Raw genomic sequence first — 18245 nt, forward strand, 5'->3', positions numbered from 1 at the left:
TTACTTAAAGTGGATGTCACAATGTAGAGTATAAGATTTCCTATCATCTGTGCCCAGTCTTGCCACACAGAGTTAATCCAGCTCTGAGCAATCCTCTTTTAATGATCAGTGAAAATTAACAGAATTCCAGATAAAAACCTGCCAAATTATAAAGTCCGTTTCTCTGTTCTTGCTTTGTGTTACAGGTTATTTACATATCTAGCTTGGACATGTTTATCATATGTTATGTTATGTTTATCATAATATGAGGTCATCCAAAGTTCATTGTATATTACCAGGATGCGTTATGTGGGGAGGGGTGGATTTCTCACTTTTTATACTGTGACCTCATATTATGATAAACATAACATAACATACGGTAAACATGTCCAAGTTAGATATGTAAATAACCTGTCACTCAAAGCAAGGAGAGAGGAAAGGACTTTTTATTTAGACAGGGTTTTATCTGGAAGTCTGTTAATTTTCACTGAACATTAAAAGAGGATTGCTCAGCGCTGGATTAACTCTGTGTGGCAAGATTGGGCACAGATGATAGGAAATCTTATACTCTACATTGTGACATCAAAAAAAAAAAAAAAAATTGGGGGTTTACATCCTCTTTAAAAAAACATCTGCAGATAATTCCCGCAGGTATAGTCACTGCAGGGATTCAACGTGTTATAAAATCAGAGAAAATAATCATGTGTAGTAAGTAGTGCTGAGTGTCTCATTGATCCCCTCTCTAATGACACAGGGAAGAAGTTTGTTGCTGTTATGTATGACTACACTCCAATTAATAATGGAGATCTCCAGCTACAGAAAGGGGAGAAGCTCCAGCTCCTGTCTGAGTGAGTTCTGTTTTTCTCTCTCCATGCAATGGATGATGGTCGGGGTGGTGAGACACTTGCTAAAGGTTTTCAGATATGGCTTGTGCTGGACTGACAGATTTAAATCCTGAGTGATATAACCATTTGTCTGTGTTATTAAAGCTGCTGAAAAAATGTGTCTAATGCCCCGTACACGCGACCGTTTTTCGGGTTGTAAAAAATGACGTTTTTAAGGGTCTAGAAAAAGTTTTTTTCAGCCCGATCATTAAAACGGCCTTGCCTACACACGATTTTGTGTTAGTAAAAGACGATTCACGCTTTTCAGTCTGTTACAACGTGATGAATGTGCTTACTCCATTACGAACGCTAGTTTTATCAGAACGAGCCTCATAACTTGCTTCTGAGCATGCACGTTTTTTTTCACGTCGTTAAAGCCCACACATGACCATTTTTTACAACCTTAACCACTTAACCCCCGGACCATATTGCTGCCCAAAGACCAGAGCACTTTTTGTGATTCGGGACTGCGCCGCTTTAACTGACAATTGCGCGGTCGTGCGACGTGGCTCCCAAACAAAATTGGCGTCCTTTTTTTTTCCCACAAATAGAGCTTTCTTTTGGTGGTATTTGATCACCTCTGCGTTTTTTTTTTTGCGCTATAAACAAAAATAGAGCGACAATTTTGAAAAAAATGAATATTTTTTACTTTTTGCTATAATAAATATCCCCCAAAAATATATAAAAAAACATTTATTTTCCTCAGTTTAGGCCGATACGTATTCTTCTACATATTTTTCGTAAAAAAAATTCGCAATAAGCGTTTATTGATTGGTTTGCGCAAAAGTTATAGCGTTTACAAAATAGGGGGTATTTTTATGGCATTTTTATTAATATATATTTTTTACTAGTAATGGCGGCGATCAGCGATTTTTTTTCGGTACTGCGACATTATGGCGGACACTTCGGACACTTCTGACACATTTTTGGGACCATTGGCATTTTTCTAGCGATCAGTGCTATAAAAATGCATTGGATTACTATAAAAATGCCACTGGCAGTGAAGGGGTTAACACTAGGGGGCGGGGAAGGGGTTAAGTATGTCCCTGGGTGTGTTCTAACTGTGGGGGGGGGTGGCCTCACTAGAGGAAACACTGATCCTCTGTTCATACATTGTATGAACAGAAGATCAGCATTTCCCCTGCTGACAGGACCGAGAGCTGTGTGTTTACACACACAGCTCCCGTTCCCCGCTCTGTAACGAGCGATCGCGTGTGCCCGGCGGCGATCGAGCCCGCCGGGCACACGCACAGGAGTCGGGGGCGAGCGGGGGGTGCGCACGCGCCCCTAGTGGCGGTTAGAAGAGCTGCCGTACAGCTACGGGCTCTCGCCCAGGAGAGCCGACCTGCCGCCGTATAATGACGGTGCGCGGTCGGCTAGTAGTTAAAGACGACAACGTTAAAAACATTGTGAAAAAATAGAGCATGTTCGAAAAAAAAATTGCCGATTTTTTAGATCCTGAAAAATGCTCTGAAGCCCACCCACGGTCGTTTTTATTAAAATAAAAAAACACGTCATTTTTTAGAACCCGAAAAGCAATCGTGTGTACGCGACATAACCCTTTCCCCTTCCTGTCATGTTTCCTTTTTTCCATTTATTCTCTTTCAGGCCCTGTACACACGGCCGAGGAACTCGACGTGCAAAGCACGTCGAGTTCCTCGTCGAGTTTTGGGATGAAGCCGCCGAGGAGCTCGGCGGGCCGCCTTCTCCCATAGAACAACGAGAAAATAGAGAACATGTTCTCTATTTTCTCGTCGAGCTCCTCGGCGGCTCCATCGAGCCAAAACTGTACAGACGACAGAGTTTCTCGGCAGAATCCGGGTTTTGACCGAGTTTCTCGGTGAATTCTGCCGAGAAACTCTGTCGTGTGTACGGGGCCTTAGAGTTACTTTTCCTGTCCTTTTTCTCTCCCTTCATGTTCTTTTTACTTTCCATTAATTTTCTATTTTTTCTTTCTTTCAGTGCCTTTCCCTTTCTTTCCGTCATCTTTGCCTTCCTTTGTGTCCTGTTGTAGTGTATTCTTCTGTCCCTTGATCTCTTCCGTTCTCTAACTTTTTGTGCCATTTCTCTTTTCCCTTCTCCCCACTTTATTTCATTATTTTTCCTTTTCTCTACTTTATTTTCCCTTCCATCCATTTCCCTTAAATTTTGTCCACTTAATTTGCCTTTTTTACATTTTCTTTCTATCTTCCTTTACTTCCCCTGCATTTCTCTTCCTTTCTGTATGTTTCCTTTCTATCCTTTTCTATCCAGTTCCCCATTCTTTCCCCATCCTTTTCCCTTTTTCCTATAAATATGTCTTGCTCTATTCCATCACTTTCTTTGCCTTCCATTCTCTCTCTTCCATTAGTATACATGACATTCTTCTCCTTTACTTCCATTCCATTCCGTTTCTATTCAATTTCTCTCATGTACATAACATTATCTTCTTTGTTATCATGATCTTTTTTCTCTCTCTTACCTTCTATTATGCCTCCTTCCTTTCCATTCCTATCCAGTGTCATCTTAAGAGCATTATAGGCCCCCGGGCAATACAGCGCACTGGGGCCCTGTCTACACAATCACGCATGAGAATTTACTGACAAAAATCATAAAATTTACTGGCAGAACCACATTTTTTACTGCCACTGCAAAAAAGTACCTAAAATTACAGTTTTCAGTGCCGAACAATGCAAATGTCAGTATTTAAACTATAAACATATAGCTAGTGCTATTAGCAATGTGTTTAAGTTAAACAAAAGTAACAAAAAAAAAATGTCTTCGTTGACATGAAGGTCAGGTTACTATAACCCAGCCAGCACAGAGTTTCCTCTTACATCAGAGTCTGCAGGATTTCCCCTTACAGTGAAAGGGAACTCTTATGTAAAGGGGAACACTGCAGATCATGATCTAAGGGGGGAACTCTGATGTGGAGGGGGGTTCTGGTGACCAGAGACCACCTTATATCAGACTCCACTGCTTTCTCTTTCCCACTTACATCAGGGTCTGCAGACTGAGTTCTCCCTTGCATTGTAAGGGGGAATCCTGCAGACTCTGATGTAAAGGGGAACTCTGATGTGGGGGGCACTCTGGTGACCAAAGATCACCTTCCGTAGAGTAAATACACTAATATAAGGGGGTCACTAATATAGGAGGGGGAACCTTTATATCAGTGCCCCCTTACATTTTTGCATTCACTCCCCCCTTACATCAGCAACCCCCCGCACTCGTGGAGGACCGGAACTTCTCTGTGATTTCCACAAACTGGGCATAAACAGTTCTAACCCGTCACTCTCCACAATTTTTTACTGGGGTTGCTGGGCAGCCGGGGGGGCCCCCAGGCAAGCGGGGCCCCCGGGCAACTGCCCAGCGTGCCCAATGGAAAAGATGGCCCTGTTCCTATCCATTTTCCAGGCCTCCAATCCTTCCTTTCGGTCTCATTTTCTTTCCCCTCACTTTCCCCTTACTGTCCTTTCCTGTTCGTAATTTCTGTTAAAGCGGAGTTCCACCCTGAAAAAAATGTTTACACCAAAAATCTAAATAAAAAGTTTTACTTACCCTAAATAGCTGTTGCTATGCGGAAGTGCCAAATCTGCCTCTTCATCTTCCGCGGTAGATTTTCTTCCTCGGTTTCTTCTTTTGAATGGGGCGCGCTGCATTCTGGGAACTGTGTGTATCCCAGAAAGCAGCCGGCCCATTCACAAAGCGCTGCGCTGCTCGCCATCCCTTACTTCGGATGGTGGCACTTGGAGCTGCCAGGATCGAGGATCGGCCTCGGCGGGGGCCGACATCGCTGGCGACTAGGACGGGTAAGTGTCCTTATTAAAAGTCAGCAGCTACAGCTGCTGACTTTTAATTTTTTTTTTTTTTTAACGGACCTCCGCTTTAATGTTTTCATTCCATAATGTTCCTTTCTCTTCCATTTTGTCCCCTTCCTTTCCCTTCGCATTCATTTTGTCCCTTTCCTTTGCCTTCTATTTTGTCCCCTTCCTGATCATTTTGTCCCCTTCCTTTTCCTTCCCGTCCATTCTATCCCCTTTCTTTACTTTCCGTTCCATTTTGTCCCCTTCCTTTCCCTTCCCATCCATTTTTTCCCCTTCCCTTCCCATCCTTTTCATCACATTCTTCTTTTCCTTTCCCTTCCATTTTGTCCCCTTTATTTCCCTTCAGGCCCATTTTGTCTCCTTTTCCCTTCCAATACATTTTTTCCCTTCCCTTCCATTTTGTCCCCTTCCTTTCCCTTCCCATCCATTTTGTCCCATTCCTTTCCCATTCATTTTGTCCCCTTCTTTTCCCTTGCCATCCTTTTCATCCCCTTCTTTTCCTTTCCCCTCCATCTTGTCCCCTTTCTTTCCCTTACCATCCATTTTGCCCCATTCCTTTCCATTTCCATCCATTTCACCCCCTTATTTCCCTTCTCTTCCATTTTGTACCCTTCCTTTTTCTTCTTGTCCATTTTGTCCCCTTTTTTCCTTTCCCATCAATTTCATCCCCTTTCTTTCCCTTCTCTTCCATTTTGTCCCCTTCCTTTTCCTTCTTGTCCATTTTGTCCCCTTTTTTCCTTTCCCATCAATTTCATCCCCTTTCTTTTCTTTTCCATTCCATTTTGGTCCATTCCTTTTTCTTCTCATCCACTTTGTCCCCTTCCTTTCCCTTCCTTACCATTTTGTCCCCTTCCTTTCCTTTCCCTTCAATTTTGTCCCCTTTCCCTTCCAATCCATTTTGTCCCCTTTCTTCCTCTTTCTGTCCATTTCATCCCCTTCCTTTCCCTTCCTGTCCATTTAATCCCCTTATTTTCTCTTTCTGTCCATTTCATCCCCTTATTTTCCCTTTCTGTGCATTTCATCCTCTTTCTTTCCCTAATGCCCTGTACACACGATCGGTTCGTCTGATGGAAATGGACCGATGGACCGTTTTTATTGGACGAACCGATCGCGTGTGGGCCCCATGGTTTTTTTTCCCCATCAGTGAAAAAAAATAGAACCTGTTTTAATTTTTTTTTATGGTTAAAAAAACGATAGAAAAAAACGATCGCCTGTGGGGAAATCCATCAGTCAAAAATCCATGCATGCTCAGAATAAAGTCGACGCATCCTCGGAAGCATTGAACTTCATTTTTCTCAGCACGTCGTTGTGTTTTACGTCACCGCGTTGGACACAATCAGATTTTTAACCGATGGTGTGTAGGCAAGACTGATGAAAGTCAGCTTCATCGGATATCTGATGAAAAAATCCATTGGTCCGTTTTTATCGGATGAACCGATTGTGTGTACAGGGCATTACTGTCCATTTTCGACTTTTCCCTCCATTCTTCCCTTTTCTTTCACTTCATTTCTCATTCTGTAAAATGTATGCAAAGTTAAAAAAAAAAAATATTTTTTTTGGATAGAGCAGTGAGGGTTTTTTATTGTTGTGCCCCCACTAAAGAGGATTTGTCCCGATGATCGTTGCCCAATACATAAACATTTTGGGAAATCCAAACTTTTAGGCCTCGTACACACGACCGGACATGTTCGCTGAAACTGGTCCGCGGACCAGTTTCAGCGGACAGATCCGATCGTGTGTACAGGCCTAGCGGACAGATTTCCAGCGGACAAAAGTTTCTTAGCATGCTAAGAAACTTGTCCGCTGGAAAGCTGTCCGTCGGACATGTCCGCTGGTTAGTACACATAACCAGCGGACAGAAATCCCCCGCATGCGTCGAAGTGATTCGACGCATGCGTGGAAGCATTTTACTTCCTTGTTTGCGGACGTCGCGGCGTAAACGTCACCGCGTATTTTGTTCGCGGGGATTTTGGTCTGATGGTGTGCACAGCCATCAGACCAAAATCACCCAGCAGACATGTCCGATGAAAACGGTCCGCAGGCCGTTTTCATCGGACATGTCTGATCGTGTGTACGGGGCCTTACAGTTGTGACATAAACAGAAGGTAAAGGGAAAATCATACCAGGGGTAAACTTGTAGTTGTGACTTTCTGTACATAACATTGTGTTCACTTCTATCATTCCTCCTTCCCTTCTGTACCATTCCTTCAATGCTGTCCATTTGATTTCCCTTCTGTTTTCTACACCTGATTCTCCTTCCCTTCCATTCTGTCCTCATCCTTTTTTCTCCATTACTCCCCACTTCCTTCCACCTTACCTTCCATTCCTGGGCATAATATACTGAAACTCCACTTCCCTTCTTTTCATTCCCTTCCCTTTTATTCTTCCCCTTCCATTTCCTTCCTTTCTCCTCCCTTTCTTAAGTTCAAATTTGTGTGATGCAAGACCCTCTTCTTTCACCTCCTCTTGTTTTTATTTGATCCAATGTATATTTATTAAGGAAATTGCTAAGCTTTTTTTTGTATATGTAAATCTTAATTAATTATTTTCACTTTTCTGGCATCATTCATTTAATTAAAGCGCCCTTCTTTTCCCAGCACCGTTGGAGAGTGGTGGTTTGCAAAGTCCGAGGTTAGTGGCCAAGAAGGCTATATCCCCAGTAATTATGTCACACAGGTTGCCGGATTGGAATCGGAAGCGTGAGTGGTTTACCAAATAATTATTTTTTTTACAAAAAAAGACAAAACAGTGTTTTACATTTAATGGGATTCTTTGCACAATGAACTAATGAAATATTACCTGCAGACTTCCTTTGTGTTGTTCTGCGTTGTATCCCCACCTTGCCTCACAATTCAGTGTCACTCTATCTTAAGCTCACCACACTTGTTACAACACTTGTTTTGATTGTCCAATGTCCTTTATATCTACTGCAGGCCTTTTTTTTGTCTGGAACTCTGTTCCGCCACCTCCAGCACTGGACCTGTGCTTGCCGCACACTGACAGCGTTCCCGCCTAGTAGTTGCACTGAACCCTCCCTCTCCTGACACATGCCTTGGAGTGCAGGGAGATGTTAAGAAGCTGGAGGTGCACACAGCCACTCTAGTGCGGCGGCATGTGTGATTCAGGTCCCAAAAATAAACTACAAATAAAATCTCAGTTTTAGATCGACATGTCACTTCAATCCCTGAGAGGGAACTTCACAATAAGTAAATTAAATGGTAGTCACCAACAGGCCCGGACTCGCGGCGGCGGTTAATGATGGGATGTGGGGTTCCAGCACCTTGTACCTCTGGACCCCTTTACATTACACAGCACCCTGCACCTCTGGACCCCTTTACATTACACAGCACCTTGCACCTCTGGACCCCTTTACATTACATAGCACCGCACCCCTGTACCCTTTTACATTACACAGACCCCCCTACATTTGAGACCCCTCTACAATACAGACCCCCCCTAAATTACAGCCCCCCTCTACAATACAGCCTATACAGATCCCCCTACATTACAGAGAGACGTGACCTGCGGCCTGCTGCGGCCCTGGGCATATTCCCAGTATGCCCTATGGCCAGTCCGGGCCTGGTCACCAATAACACATTTTATGAATAATGCCATACTACAATGTTTGGCTACTGTATGAATTTATCACATTACAAAATGAGGTTGTAAAACTTTCGATGAATACAATGATTATTCAATACAGAAAATCTGTAGTCCTTCAATGCGTTTAGTGATGAACTTTATCAGGAAGTTGTACTACATAATATAGATGTGTTTCATCCACTCAAAGGGTTGTAGCCAGCGGATGCAAAGGATTTATATGTAATTTTCTAAACCATTTTTTTACTTTATCTAGGCACCCTAAAAGTCCTATTGTGTATATTAAATATGTGATGGTGTTTTCCAGAAATCAATTGCACTAAGCAGTTATTTTGATCTACAAATTATCATTAAAAACAGCAAAGGATGATCCCTCACGATGGAAAATACAGTTAAAATCTTTGTTGTTGGGTCCAAAAATTGTTTTTGAGAAAGATAATTTGAAGCAATCTAATTAAGTGTGTTGCCATCATTGGGGGTTTCTAAGGTGACTCCTGACTCACATAGCTGAGAGGTTCAGGAAGATGGCAATTCACTTATAATGAAACTCCAGATATAACTTATTTTTCTAGTTTTGGTTTTGAATTGAATAGGCGAAGGTAAACTACCCACCGGGAATACACCTTACTAGAGGAGTATGGGTAAGAGATTTGCGAGTTCCTTCTGGATCTAGAGTTCTTTTTTAATTTGGGTATGCAAAGTAGGGTCTCTTGTTATAGAGTACAGAAGCTCTAGTAGAAAGCTCTCAAATATGAAATGACCATTACCAATGGTTTTAAAGTCCAAATGAATGTATTCCAACATAGAAATAACCAGCCAATATGTATTCAGGGCATACAGTGCATACGGAAAGCATTCGCATTGCTTTACTTTTTCCACATTTTGTTATGTTACAGTCGTATTTCAAAATGGATTAAATGTATTATTTTCCTCAAAATTCTACAAACAATACCCCATAATGACAACATGAAAGAAGTTTGTTTGAAATCTTTAAAAATTTATTAAAAAACAACAAAAAAAATCCCAAGTACATAAGTATTCACAGCCTTTGCTCAATACTTTGTTGAAGCACCTTTGGCACCAATTACAGCATCAAGTCTTTTTGAGTATGATTCTACAAACTTGGCACACCTATTTTTGGGAAGTTTTCTCATTCTTTGCAGGACCTCCCAAGCTCCATTAGGTTGGACGGGGAGCGTCGGTGCACAGCCATTTTTAGATCTCTCCAGAGATGTTCAATCAGGTTCAAGTCTGGGCTTTGGCTAGACCACTCAGACATTCACTGAGTTGCCCTGTAGCCACTCTTTGTTATCTTGGCTGTGTGCTTAGGGTAATTGTCCTGTTGGAATATGGACCTTCACCCCAGTCTGAGGTCCAGACTAGTCTGCCAGTTACTGCTGCTGAAAAACATCCCCACAGCATGATGCTGTCACCACCATGCTTCACTGTAGGGATGGTCTTGGCCAGGTGATGAACAGTGCCTGGTATCCTCCAGACATGACGCTTGCCATTCAGGCCAAAGAGTTCAATCTTTGTTTCATCAGACCAGAGAATTTTGTTTCTCATGGTCTGAGAGTACTTCAGGTGCCTTTTGGCAAACTTCAGGTGGGCTGTCATGTGTCTTTTACTGAGGAGTGGCTTACGTCTGGCCACTTTACCATACAGGCCTGATTGGTGAAGTGCTGCAGAGATGGTGGTTCTTCTGAAAGGTTCTACTCACTCCACAGAGAAACGCTGGAGCTCTGTCAGAGTGACCATCAGGTTCTTGCTCACCTCCATGACTAAGGCCCTTCTCTGATTACTCAGTTTGGCCAGGTGGCCTGCTCTAGGAAGAGTTCTGATGGTTCCAAACTTCTTCCATTTACAGATGATGGAGGCTACTGTGCTCATTGGGACCTTCAATGCTGCAGAATTTGTTCTGTACCCTTCCCCAGATCTGTGCTTCGATACAATCCTGTCTTGGAGGTCTACAGACAATTCCTTGGACTTCATGGCTTGGTTTGTGCTCTGACATGCACTGTTTACTGTGGGACCTTATATAGACAGGTGTGTGCCTTTCCAAATTTTGAGGAAAATAATGAATTTAATCCATTTTGGAATAAGACTGTAACATAACAAAATGTGGAAAAAGTGAAGCACTGTGAAAACTTTCCAGATGCACTGTGTATGCTCTGGCATTGTGGCATTATGACCATACACCCACATATGTGTCCATAGTCAGCAGAGGTTCCTGTGCTGAGAGAGTGTGCTTAAAGACAGCTCCTGGTCTCTAGTATTGATCAGGAGCCAGTGGGACATTTCCTTTGCACCGACCTTCCCACCCCCGAGGTGTAATAGTCCAGTTAAAGGGAAGACGGGACTCGGTGGGCAGTGGCGAAATGTATATGCTTCATTAGGGCTAAAAGAACATGGACATTGACTTTGTAACTTGTGTTTGTACAACAGTAAAATTATTAAATTCATCTAAACAATTCCTACGACATTCATTTCATACTAAAGAACCAAGGCAGCGAACGCAGTTCAATGCAGAATGGCTTTGTACATCAAATCCATAGCATAAAACAAACAAAAACTCTATTCGTCTGGGCCACTAACTTAATTCAAGTCAGCTTCTGATTATGATGGTGCCCTCAATGGGCTCCCCAAAACAAACGGGCAGCATTTTTTGTGTTCTGTCAGAAGTCAGCCTTTTCACGCAGCAGCAGGTTCCCAAAGCAAAAAGCATGAGAGAGAGAGAGAGAGCGCCCTGAGTATCAGTCAGCTCACATATATAAAGGCCTGAGACTAATAATGAGATTCATCCACCAAGTAGGATGTGAACCTAGAGATAGAGGCTTTATCTCGCCCAAAGCTCTACAAAGTCTCTGGGCTCCAGGACCCAGTACAGAAATTAATACTATTTTAGAAAACAAAAATAATTTTTCCCCACATCCACCACAAAACCATCTACAATCCTGCCAGCCAGTGACTCACAATAAATATACTGTACAATGGGTTTGATTTACTAAAATGTTACTAAACGCAGGACCCTGCATTCACTATATCTGGTATCCCACAGTACCCAGAACATGGAAATACAATTATTTTAGTAAGTATAAACTGCTAAATACCCTTTCTCATCAGCAGTATATTGCAGTCTTGTGACTCCTATCAGTGTCCAGCTGAGCATTGGTTAAAGCTTGTAGGAGGAGTTTTTATCCTCCTCTGACTGTCCTATGAGGCCACATGACTTTCTGTCTGGACAGTGCTAATTGGCCTTGTGCTGATCACATACACTCTCCCAAAAAACAACAACTCTCTTGCAATCTATGCCACACTGAGCAAGTGCAGAGTGCCTCCTAGGGCTCTGTACTATCAGCAGATGGATTGGTGACAGTGGATAAAGGGGAGGATCAGAGAAGATAGGATCAAACAGCCTTTTTACACAATGTGGAAGCCCCTTAGGTTCCACAGTGAGTTTAACAAGCATGTTTTACTGCATATACAGACTGATTTTACTGTTGTGGCTTTAGTAACACTTTAACCACTTGCGGACCGCCCGCCGTCATTCTAAGTTGGCTGTTTGATGTTAAATACTGGGGTTATGGCAGCAGATAGTTGCCATAACCACGGTATCTTTTTAAACAGCAGGCAGTCTGCTTTCAGATAAAATTGGCCCTCCAGTGGATTCGCCGTAAGATCACTTTTATCGGGGGCCCTCCCGCAGCTTTTTGGTTGTCTCTGCTGCTTACGGTAGCAGCAGAGAAGATCGGGTCCTTTCCTCTGAGAGACATGGAGTCGAGTGAGGAAAAGATGGCCCCCACTCGGCTCCATATCATTGGATGATGGAAGCAACATCAAATATCACTTCCACCCAATGGTCTTAAAGGGAAAATGTTTTTTTATTGAAAGAATAAAATACCTTTTTTAATAATTTTTTTATTGCATTTAAGTGTAAATATGAGATCTGAGGTCTTTTCCCCCCCAGATCTCCTCTCATGCTTTTTTTCTCTTACAAGGTATGTTTACATTTCTTGCAATAGGAATAAAAGTGACCCAAAAATGTTTTTTAAATGGACAGTGTAAAAAAAAAAAAATGTAAAGCGCCCCATCCCGCCGAGCTAGCGTGCAGAAGCAAACGCTGCTGAAACGATATTCAAACCACACATGTGAGGTATCGCCGCAATCGTTAGAGCAAGAGCAATTATTCTAGTAAAAGACCTCCCCTGTAACTCAAAACTGGTAACCTCTCACCCCCACAAATCCCATTCGCATCTTGATTATTTTTTTGTTAATGCCCCAACCCTGAGAGGCTGTACAGGCTCAGATATCCAAGCGATCTCATGGTCGGATCACGCCCCGATTAAACTCTCTCTAGCACTCTCCCCAGGATCCCTTCAAGTCTGTCACTGGCGTCTAAACAAGTTTTTGCTGAAGCATGATCCCTCTAAGGCGGAACTGGAGCAAACTTTGAAGCTGTACTTCGCTGAAAACAGCTCCTCTGAGGTCTCCCCTGCTTCCCAATGGGAAGGCCATAAAGCGGTCTTCCAAGGCCACTGCATATCAGTCTCCACCGCCCTAAAACATAATGCCAATAAGGCCAGATGGTTGCTGTTGGATGAGCTCAGACAACTCGAGGCGCGCTTGCTTTCGTCCCCCTCCCTGCATACACTTAGGGCACTAGTGAGTACCAGGGCTAGTCTACGGGATATAGACCTGGGGAAAATGGAGAAAGCCCTTTTCTGACTGCGTCAAACCTACTACGACAAAGCTAACAAGCCGCACACCCTTCTAGCGAGACAACTCCACGAACGGGCGTCAGCCACCTCACCCATCTCTATTAAAGACGCAAATGGCACTCTTCAATCCCACCTCTCTAAAATTGCCCAACTTTTCCATGATTATTATTCCACACTATATAATGATCCCAGTGTACCACATAATACCCCCTCTCCTAATCTATCCCAGGCCATCCAATCTTATTTGGCAGATTGTGACCTCCTTACTCTTCCCCCCTCAGCCCTAACTAGCCTTAACTCCCCTATTTCTGAAGAGAAAGTAGCTGACACGATCAAATCTTACTAACAAATAGGTTGAACAACTTTTTGCTGTCGCTGATCCATAAGGACCATGTGGCGTTTATACCCCTTCGACAGGCTGGGGACAACACCAGGAGAGTTATTGACATTGTGGAGGTGGCAAAAGAACAGGTTGGAGGCATTGCTTCTCAGCCTTGATGCTAAAAAGGCTTTTGATAGGCTAGGCTGGCCCTTCCTCTTTGCCACCCTTCGTCTAGCCGATATGAAGGGCCCTTTCCTTCAAGCCATTACCCATTTGTACTCTTCCCCCATGACCCTGGTCAGGACTCAGTTTGCTTGCTCCCCCATCTTACCTATGACCAACGGTATCCGGCAGGGCTGCCCGCCCTCCCCTCTCCTCTATGCTCTATGTATTGAGCCCCTAACAGCCCATATTAGACAAAATCTGAATATTCATGGCATCCCAGTCCGTACTAGGGATTTTAAGATTTCCTTATTTGCAGACGATGTCCTGCTCACGCTTACCCACCCCCATATTTCTCTCCCAAACCTGCATGTAGAGTTGGATCGCTACAGTGCTCTTTCAGGCTATAAAATTAACAATTCCAAGATGGAAGCCCTCCCCCTCAACATGACTCCTCAGACCCCTGAAAAGGATATACCCCTGAAAACATAGCAATTTATTTGGTGGCAGGCCTCTAAGGGCTCTGTCTGTACGTTATATGAAGAAAATCAATACAAGATTCTCCTTCACTGGTACCAAACCCCTGATCAGCTCCATTCTATGTACCCCTCGGCAGATCGCTGATGTTGGCGCTTTTGTAAAGAGGTGGGGATGCTTTATCATATCTACTGGACTTGCCCACTGATCGTTCCCTATTGGCGGACAGTGCACTCTCTTCTCCACTCCATCTTTAGTTCCTGGGTGCCACTCGACCTTAAACTGTTCCTCTTGGGCCTCCCACCTCCTTCCTTTTCCAAATCCTCTAAAAAAACTCTTGGCCCAAGTGCTAACAGCTGGGCGATGCTTGATAGCCCTGAAATGGAAACGGAGGGAACCCCCCTCGTTGGTCAAGTTGCACTCCAGGATCAGAGACGTCAAGCGGATGGAATATATGACAGCCACCCTAAATAATACCCTTGAGACATGCAACCGAATATGGGAGCTGTGGGATATCCTGGAAACTCCCATTGCCAGTTGACACAGGACTGATGTCTGAGAAGATTTAGGGCCGGGCGGTTGTCCTCTTCTCTCCTACCCTCTTCCCCCCTCTAATCTTTCCTCTTTCCCTTATTCCCTGCTCTATAGTCTCTTCGGCTCTACACATCTAGTGGTAATGCAGAAGCACTGAATCACATCTCATTGTCTGGTTGCTGACTTACACTGTTTGTTTTTGTTTTACGTGCCTCAACCCTGCTTCTCTACGTGCAACAATGTATGTTAATAGTTCGCCTGATGTTTGCCACTTAACACAATGGGTGTCTTTTCCTTTCTCTGTCTAACTTTTTTTTTATGTTGAAAAATGTGAAAATGTAATAAAAAATGTCAGTTTTCAAAACATCGCCTATGGAGATTTTTAAAGGTCAAAGTTTGTCGCCTTTCCAAGATCGGGCGCAATTTTGAAGCATGACATGTTGGGTATCAATTTACTCGGCGTAACATTATCTTTCACAATTTAAAAAAAAATATTGGGCTAAATTTACTCTTGTCTTATTTTTTAATTAAACAAATTTATTTTTTCCCCAAAAATTGCTTGTGTAAAACTGCTGCACAAATACGGTGTGACATACAGTATTGCAATGACCACCATTTTATTCTGTAGGGTGTCTGAAAAAAATATATATAATATTTGGGGGTTCTAAGTGATTTTCTAGCAAAAAATAATACTTTAACTTGTAAACAGATCTCAAAAAGAGGCTCAGTCCTTAAATTGTTAATAGAGCACTCTCACTTTATAATACATAGCATATAGATTAGAGTAGATAAATTGTCTATATTTTAGCCCTGATGATGGGGGGGATTTCTATCTACCGAAACGCAGTGTGACACTTATCTTGTTTTTTTATGATGGAATGAATAACTTTGTACTCCAAATCCATCAATGTGGTGCTCAGATTTTCTCATATTTCTTGAATAATAATCAACTGACAGCTCTATCTGGCGGGGAAATGTTTATGGTACACCTTCAGATAATATATATATTTCTGTCTGCAGATTCTTATTTAATAACATTACTCGAAAAGATGCGGAACGACAACTATTAGCTCCAGAAAACATTCCTGGAACCTTCCTTATCCGGGAGAGTGAAACAAACCCAGGTACAGTATGTTACCAAAAAATTATGTCTGCAGATGATTTCGCTTGTCTCAGATTTCGCATGTCTACCGTTAGAATAAAAACATTCAAAGTATGTATGCTCTTACAACAAAGAATCCAAAGCAGTGGCGGCTGGTGAAGTTTTAGGATGGGGGGGCGCAAGAAAGAGACTGACTTACTGCACGAGATTACCAGAGACTGCGGACATACTGCACAAGATTACCAGAGACTGCGGACATACTGCACAAGATTACCAGAGACTGCGGACATACTGCACAAGATTACCAGAGACTGTGGACATACTGCACAAGATTACCAGAGACTGTGGACATACTGCACGAGATTACCAGAGACTGCGGACATACTGCACAAGATTACCAGAGACTGATTTACTCCACAAGATTACCAGAGACTGCGGACATACTGCACAAGATTACCAGAGACTGATTTACTCCACAAGATTACCAGAGACTGCGGACATACTGCACAAGATTACCAGAGACTGATTTACTCCACAAGATTACCAGAGACTGCGGACATACTGCACAAGATTATTAGAGACTGCGGACATTCTGCATGAGATTACCAGAGACTGACTTACTGCACGAGACTACCAGAGACTGCGGACATACTGCACAAGATTACCAGAGACTGATTTACTGCACGAGATTACCAGAGACTGTGGACATACTGCACAAGATTATTAGAGACTGCGGACATACTGCATGAGATTACCAGAGACTGACTTACTGCACGAGACTACCAGAGACTGCGGACATACTGCACAAGATTACCAGAGACTGCGGAGTGCGGACATACTGCATGAGATTACCAGAGACTGACTTACTGCATGAGATTACCAGAGACTGCGGACATACTGCACAAGATTACCAGAGACTGCGGAGTGCGGACATACTGCATGAGCTTACCAGAGACTGACTTACTGCATGAGATTACCAGAGACTGCAGACATACTGCATGAAACTACCAGAAAATTTAGATAACCAGGTAGTTTAAATATAAAAGATAAATTGTTAACATGCCGGTGGTGGGGGGGATGGAGGCTGCGGCCGCCATTTTTCCACAAATATTTTGCTCATGGGCACAATTTTCGGGGAACACTGAAAAAAAAAAAAAGTTAATAAGTGTGTGGCTGGACTGATTTGCTGTTTCAGAAAAGGCTGCAGAGTATTTAGTTGCTTTAACAGGCAGCGTAAGGTTAAACAGAGCAGAAGCCCAAAAAAATATCTGTACAAGATGAATACATTCTCCTACAATTTATTCATATAATCTCTGAAAATAATGAGGAGAACAATGCTGCAACAACGAACCTTGCTATGGAAGCAATGTCAAAATAGTAATTAACAAATATTCATTATAACTAATAACTATATATAATAAAATATATAAAATTATAAAGTTAAGAAATTACATTAACACAATATAAAATATCAATGTAAAAATGGTATTGCAATGGTATCAAAAAATAACCACCCTTCTCTGTAAGCAGTTCCATAAGTTAATACGGAGGGGGGGGGGCTGGTTGAGAGGCTGTGCTCGCGGCCGCAATTATCGGGGAACAGTGAAAAGAAAAAAAAAAGTTAATATGCGGGCGGGGGGGGGGGGGGGGGATATGGGGTTGCTCGCGGCCGCAATTATCGGGGAACACTGAAAAGAAAAAAAAAGTTAATACGCGGGGGGGGAGGGTGGGGAGTTGGGGATGCTCGCGGCCGCAATTATCGGGGAACACTGAAAAGAAAAAAAAAGTTAATACGCGGGGGGAAGGGTGGGGAGTTGGGGATGCTCGCGGCCGCAATTAGCGGGGAACATTGAAAAGAAAAAAATAAGTTAATATGCGGGGGGGGGGGGGGGGTGCTCGTGGATGCAATTATCGGAGAATAAATGTTGATCAGCTGTGGGGATGACAGGGGTTGTTTGGACGTGGATGCTGCTGTCTCTACAACATAATTACTTATTTGGCAATGTGCAGGCTTCTGTTCTGTTCCTTAGCGATATGGAGACAGCGATGAGTTCAACTAAGCAGACGTCACTTCCTGTTCCTGTACTCCTAGTGGGGAACTGACATAAGCTCTTTACTATGTGCACCCGCAATACTGTCCATCGCGCCGGAAGCTGTGGCGCGCTGGGTATAGCCACAAAGGCATTTTTCCGCTGCCAATGTAGCGCCTCGTCTGCAATCCCGTGATTGCACAGACGTGGCGCTACCTGTCCTGCACTGCGTCCCGGCGCCGGGACACAGTGCACATAAGGACCTTTTTTAGATTTTTTTTTTTTTATTAAAGAGACGTGTTTAAAAAAAATTTTTTGTTTATAATTTTTTTTTTACTGACTTTGGGGTGGGGCGCCCGGGCACCCCCTATGGACGGGCCGCCAATGATCCAAAGTGTGCATGCTTGTACAGCAAGGAATCCAAGAACTATCTATTATTACAAATAAAATTCAGTATTACCCTTCGCTGTTCTTACACTGAATAATTTAAATTCTCACTGTCAATGCAGCAATTAATTAGCAGTTTTACTTTTCTCAAGTCCTGTACACACGACCGGGAAACCCGTTGGGAATAAAACGTTGGTTTTCCCGACGGGATTCCTGGCAGGCTTGCCCTGAAAAGCTGTGTATACAC

The 18245-nt window shown here is 43.1% G+C and overlaps 1 protein-coding gene across 2 annotated transcripts in view; it reads left to right on the forward strand.

The window, feature by feature from the left end:
- The window catches only part of LOC120936179 (tyrosine-protein kinase Blk-like), a 161500-nt gene that overhangs the window by 11998 nt on the left and 131257 nt on the right, over positions 1-18245 (forward strand). For both annotated transcript variants that reach the window (XM_040348337.1, XM_040348338.1), the window contains 3 exons: positions 734-827; positions 7264-7365; positions 15500-15603. In XM_040348337.1, coding sequence (XP_040204271.1) covers positions 734-827; positions 7264-7365; positions 15500-15603 — 300 coding nt within the window. The remainder of the gene's footprint in view (positions 1-733; positions 828-7263; positions 7366-15499; positions 15604-18245) is intronic.

The sequence above is a fragment of the Rana temporaria genome, chromosome 4 (genome assembly GCF_905171775.1).
Source record: "Rana temporaria chromosome 4, aRanTem1.1, whole genome shotgun sequence".
Lineage (NCBI taxonomy): Eukaryota > Metazoa > Chordata > Amphibia > Anura > Ranidae > Rana > Rana temporaria.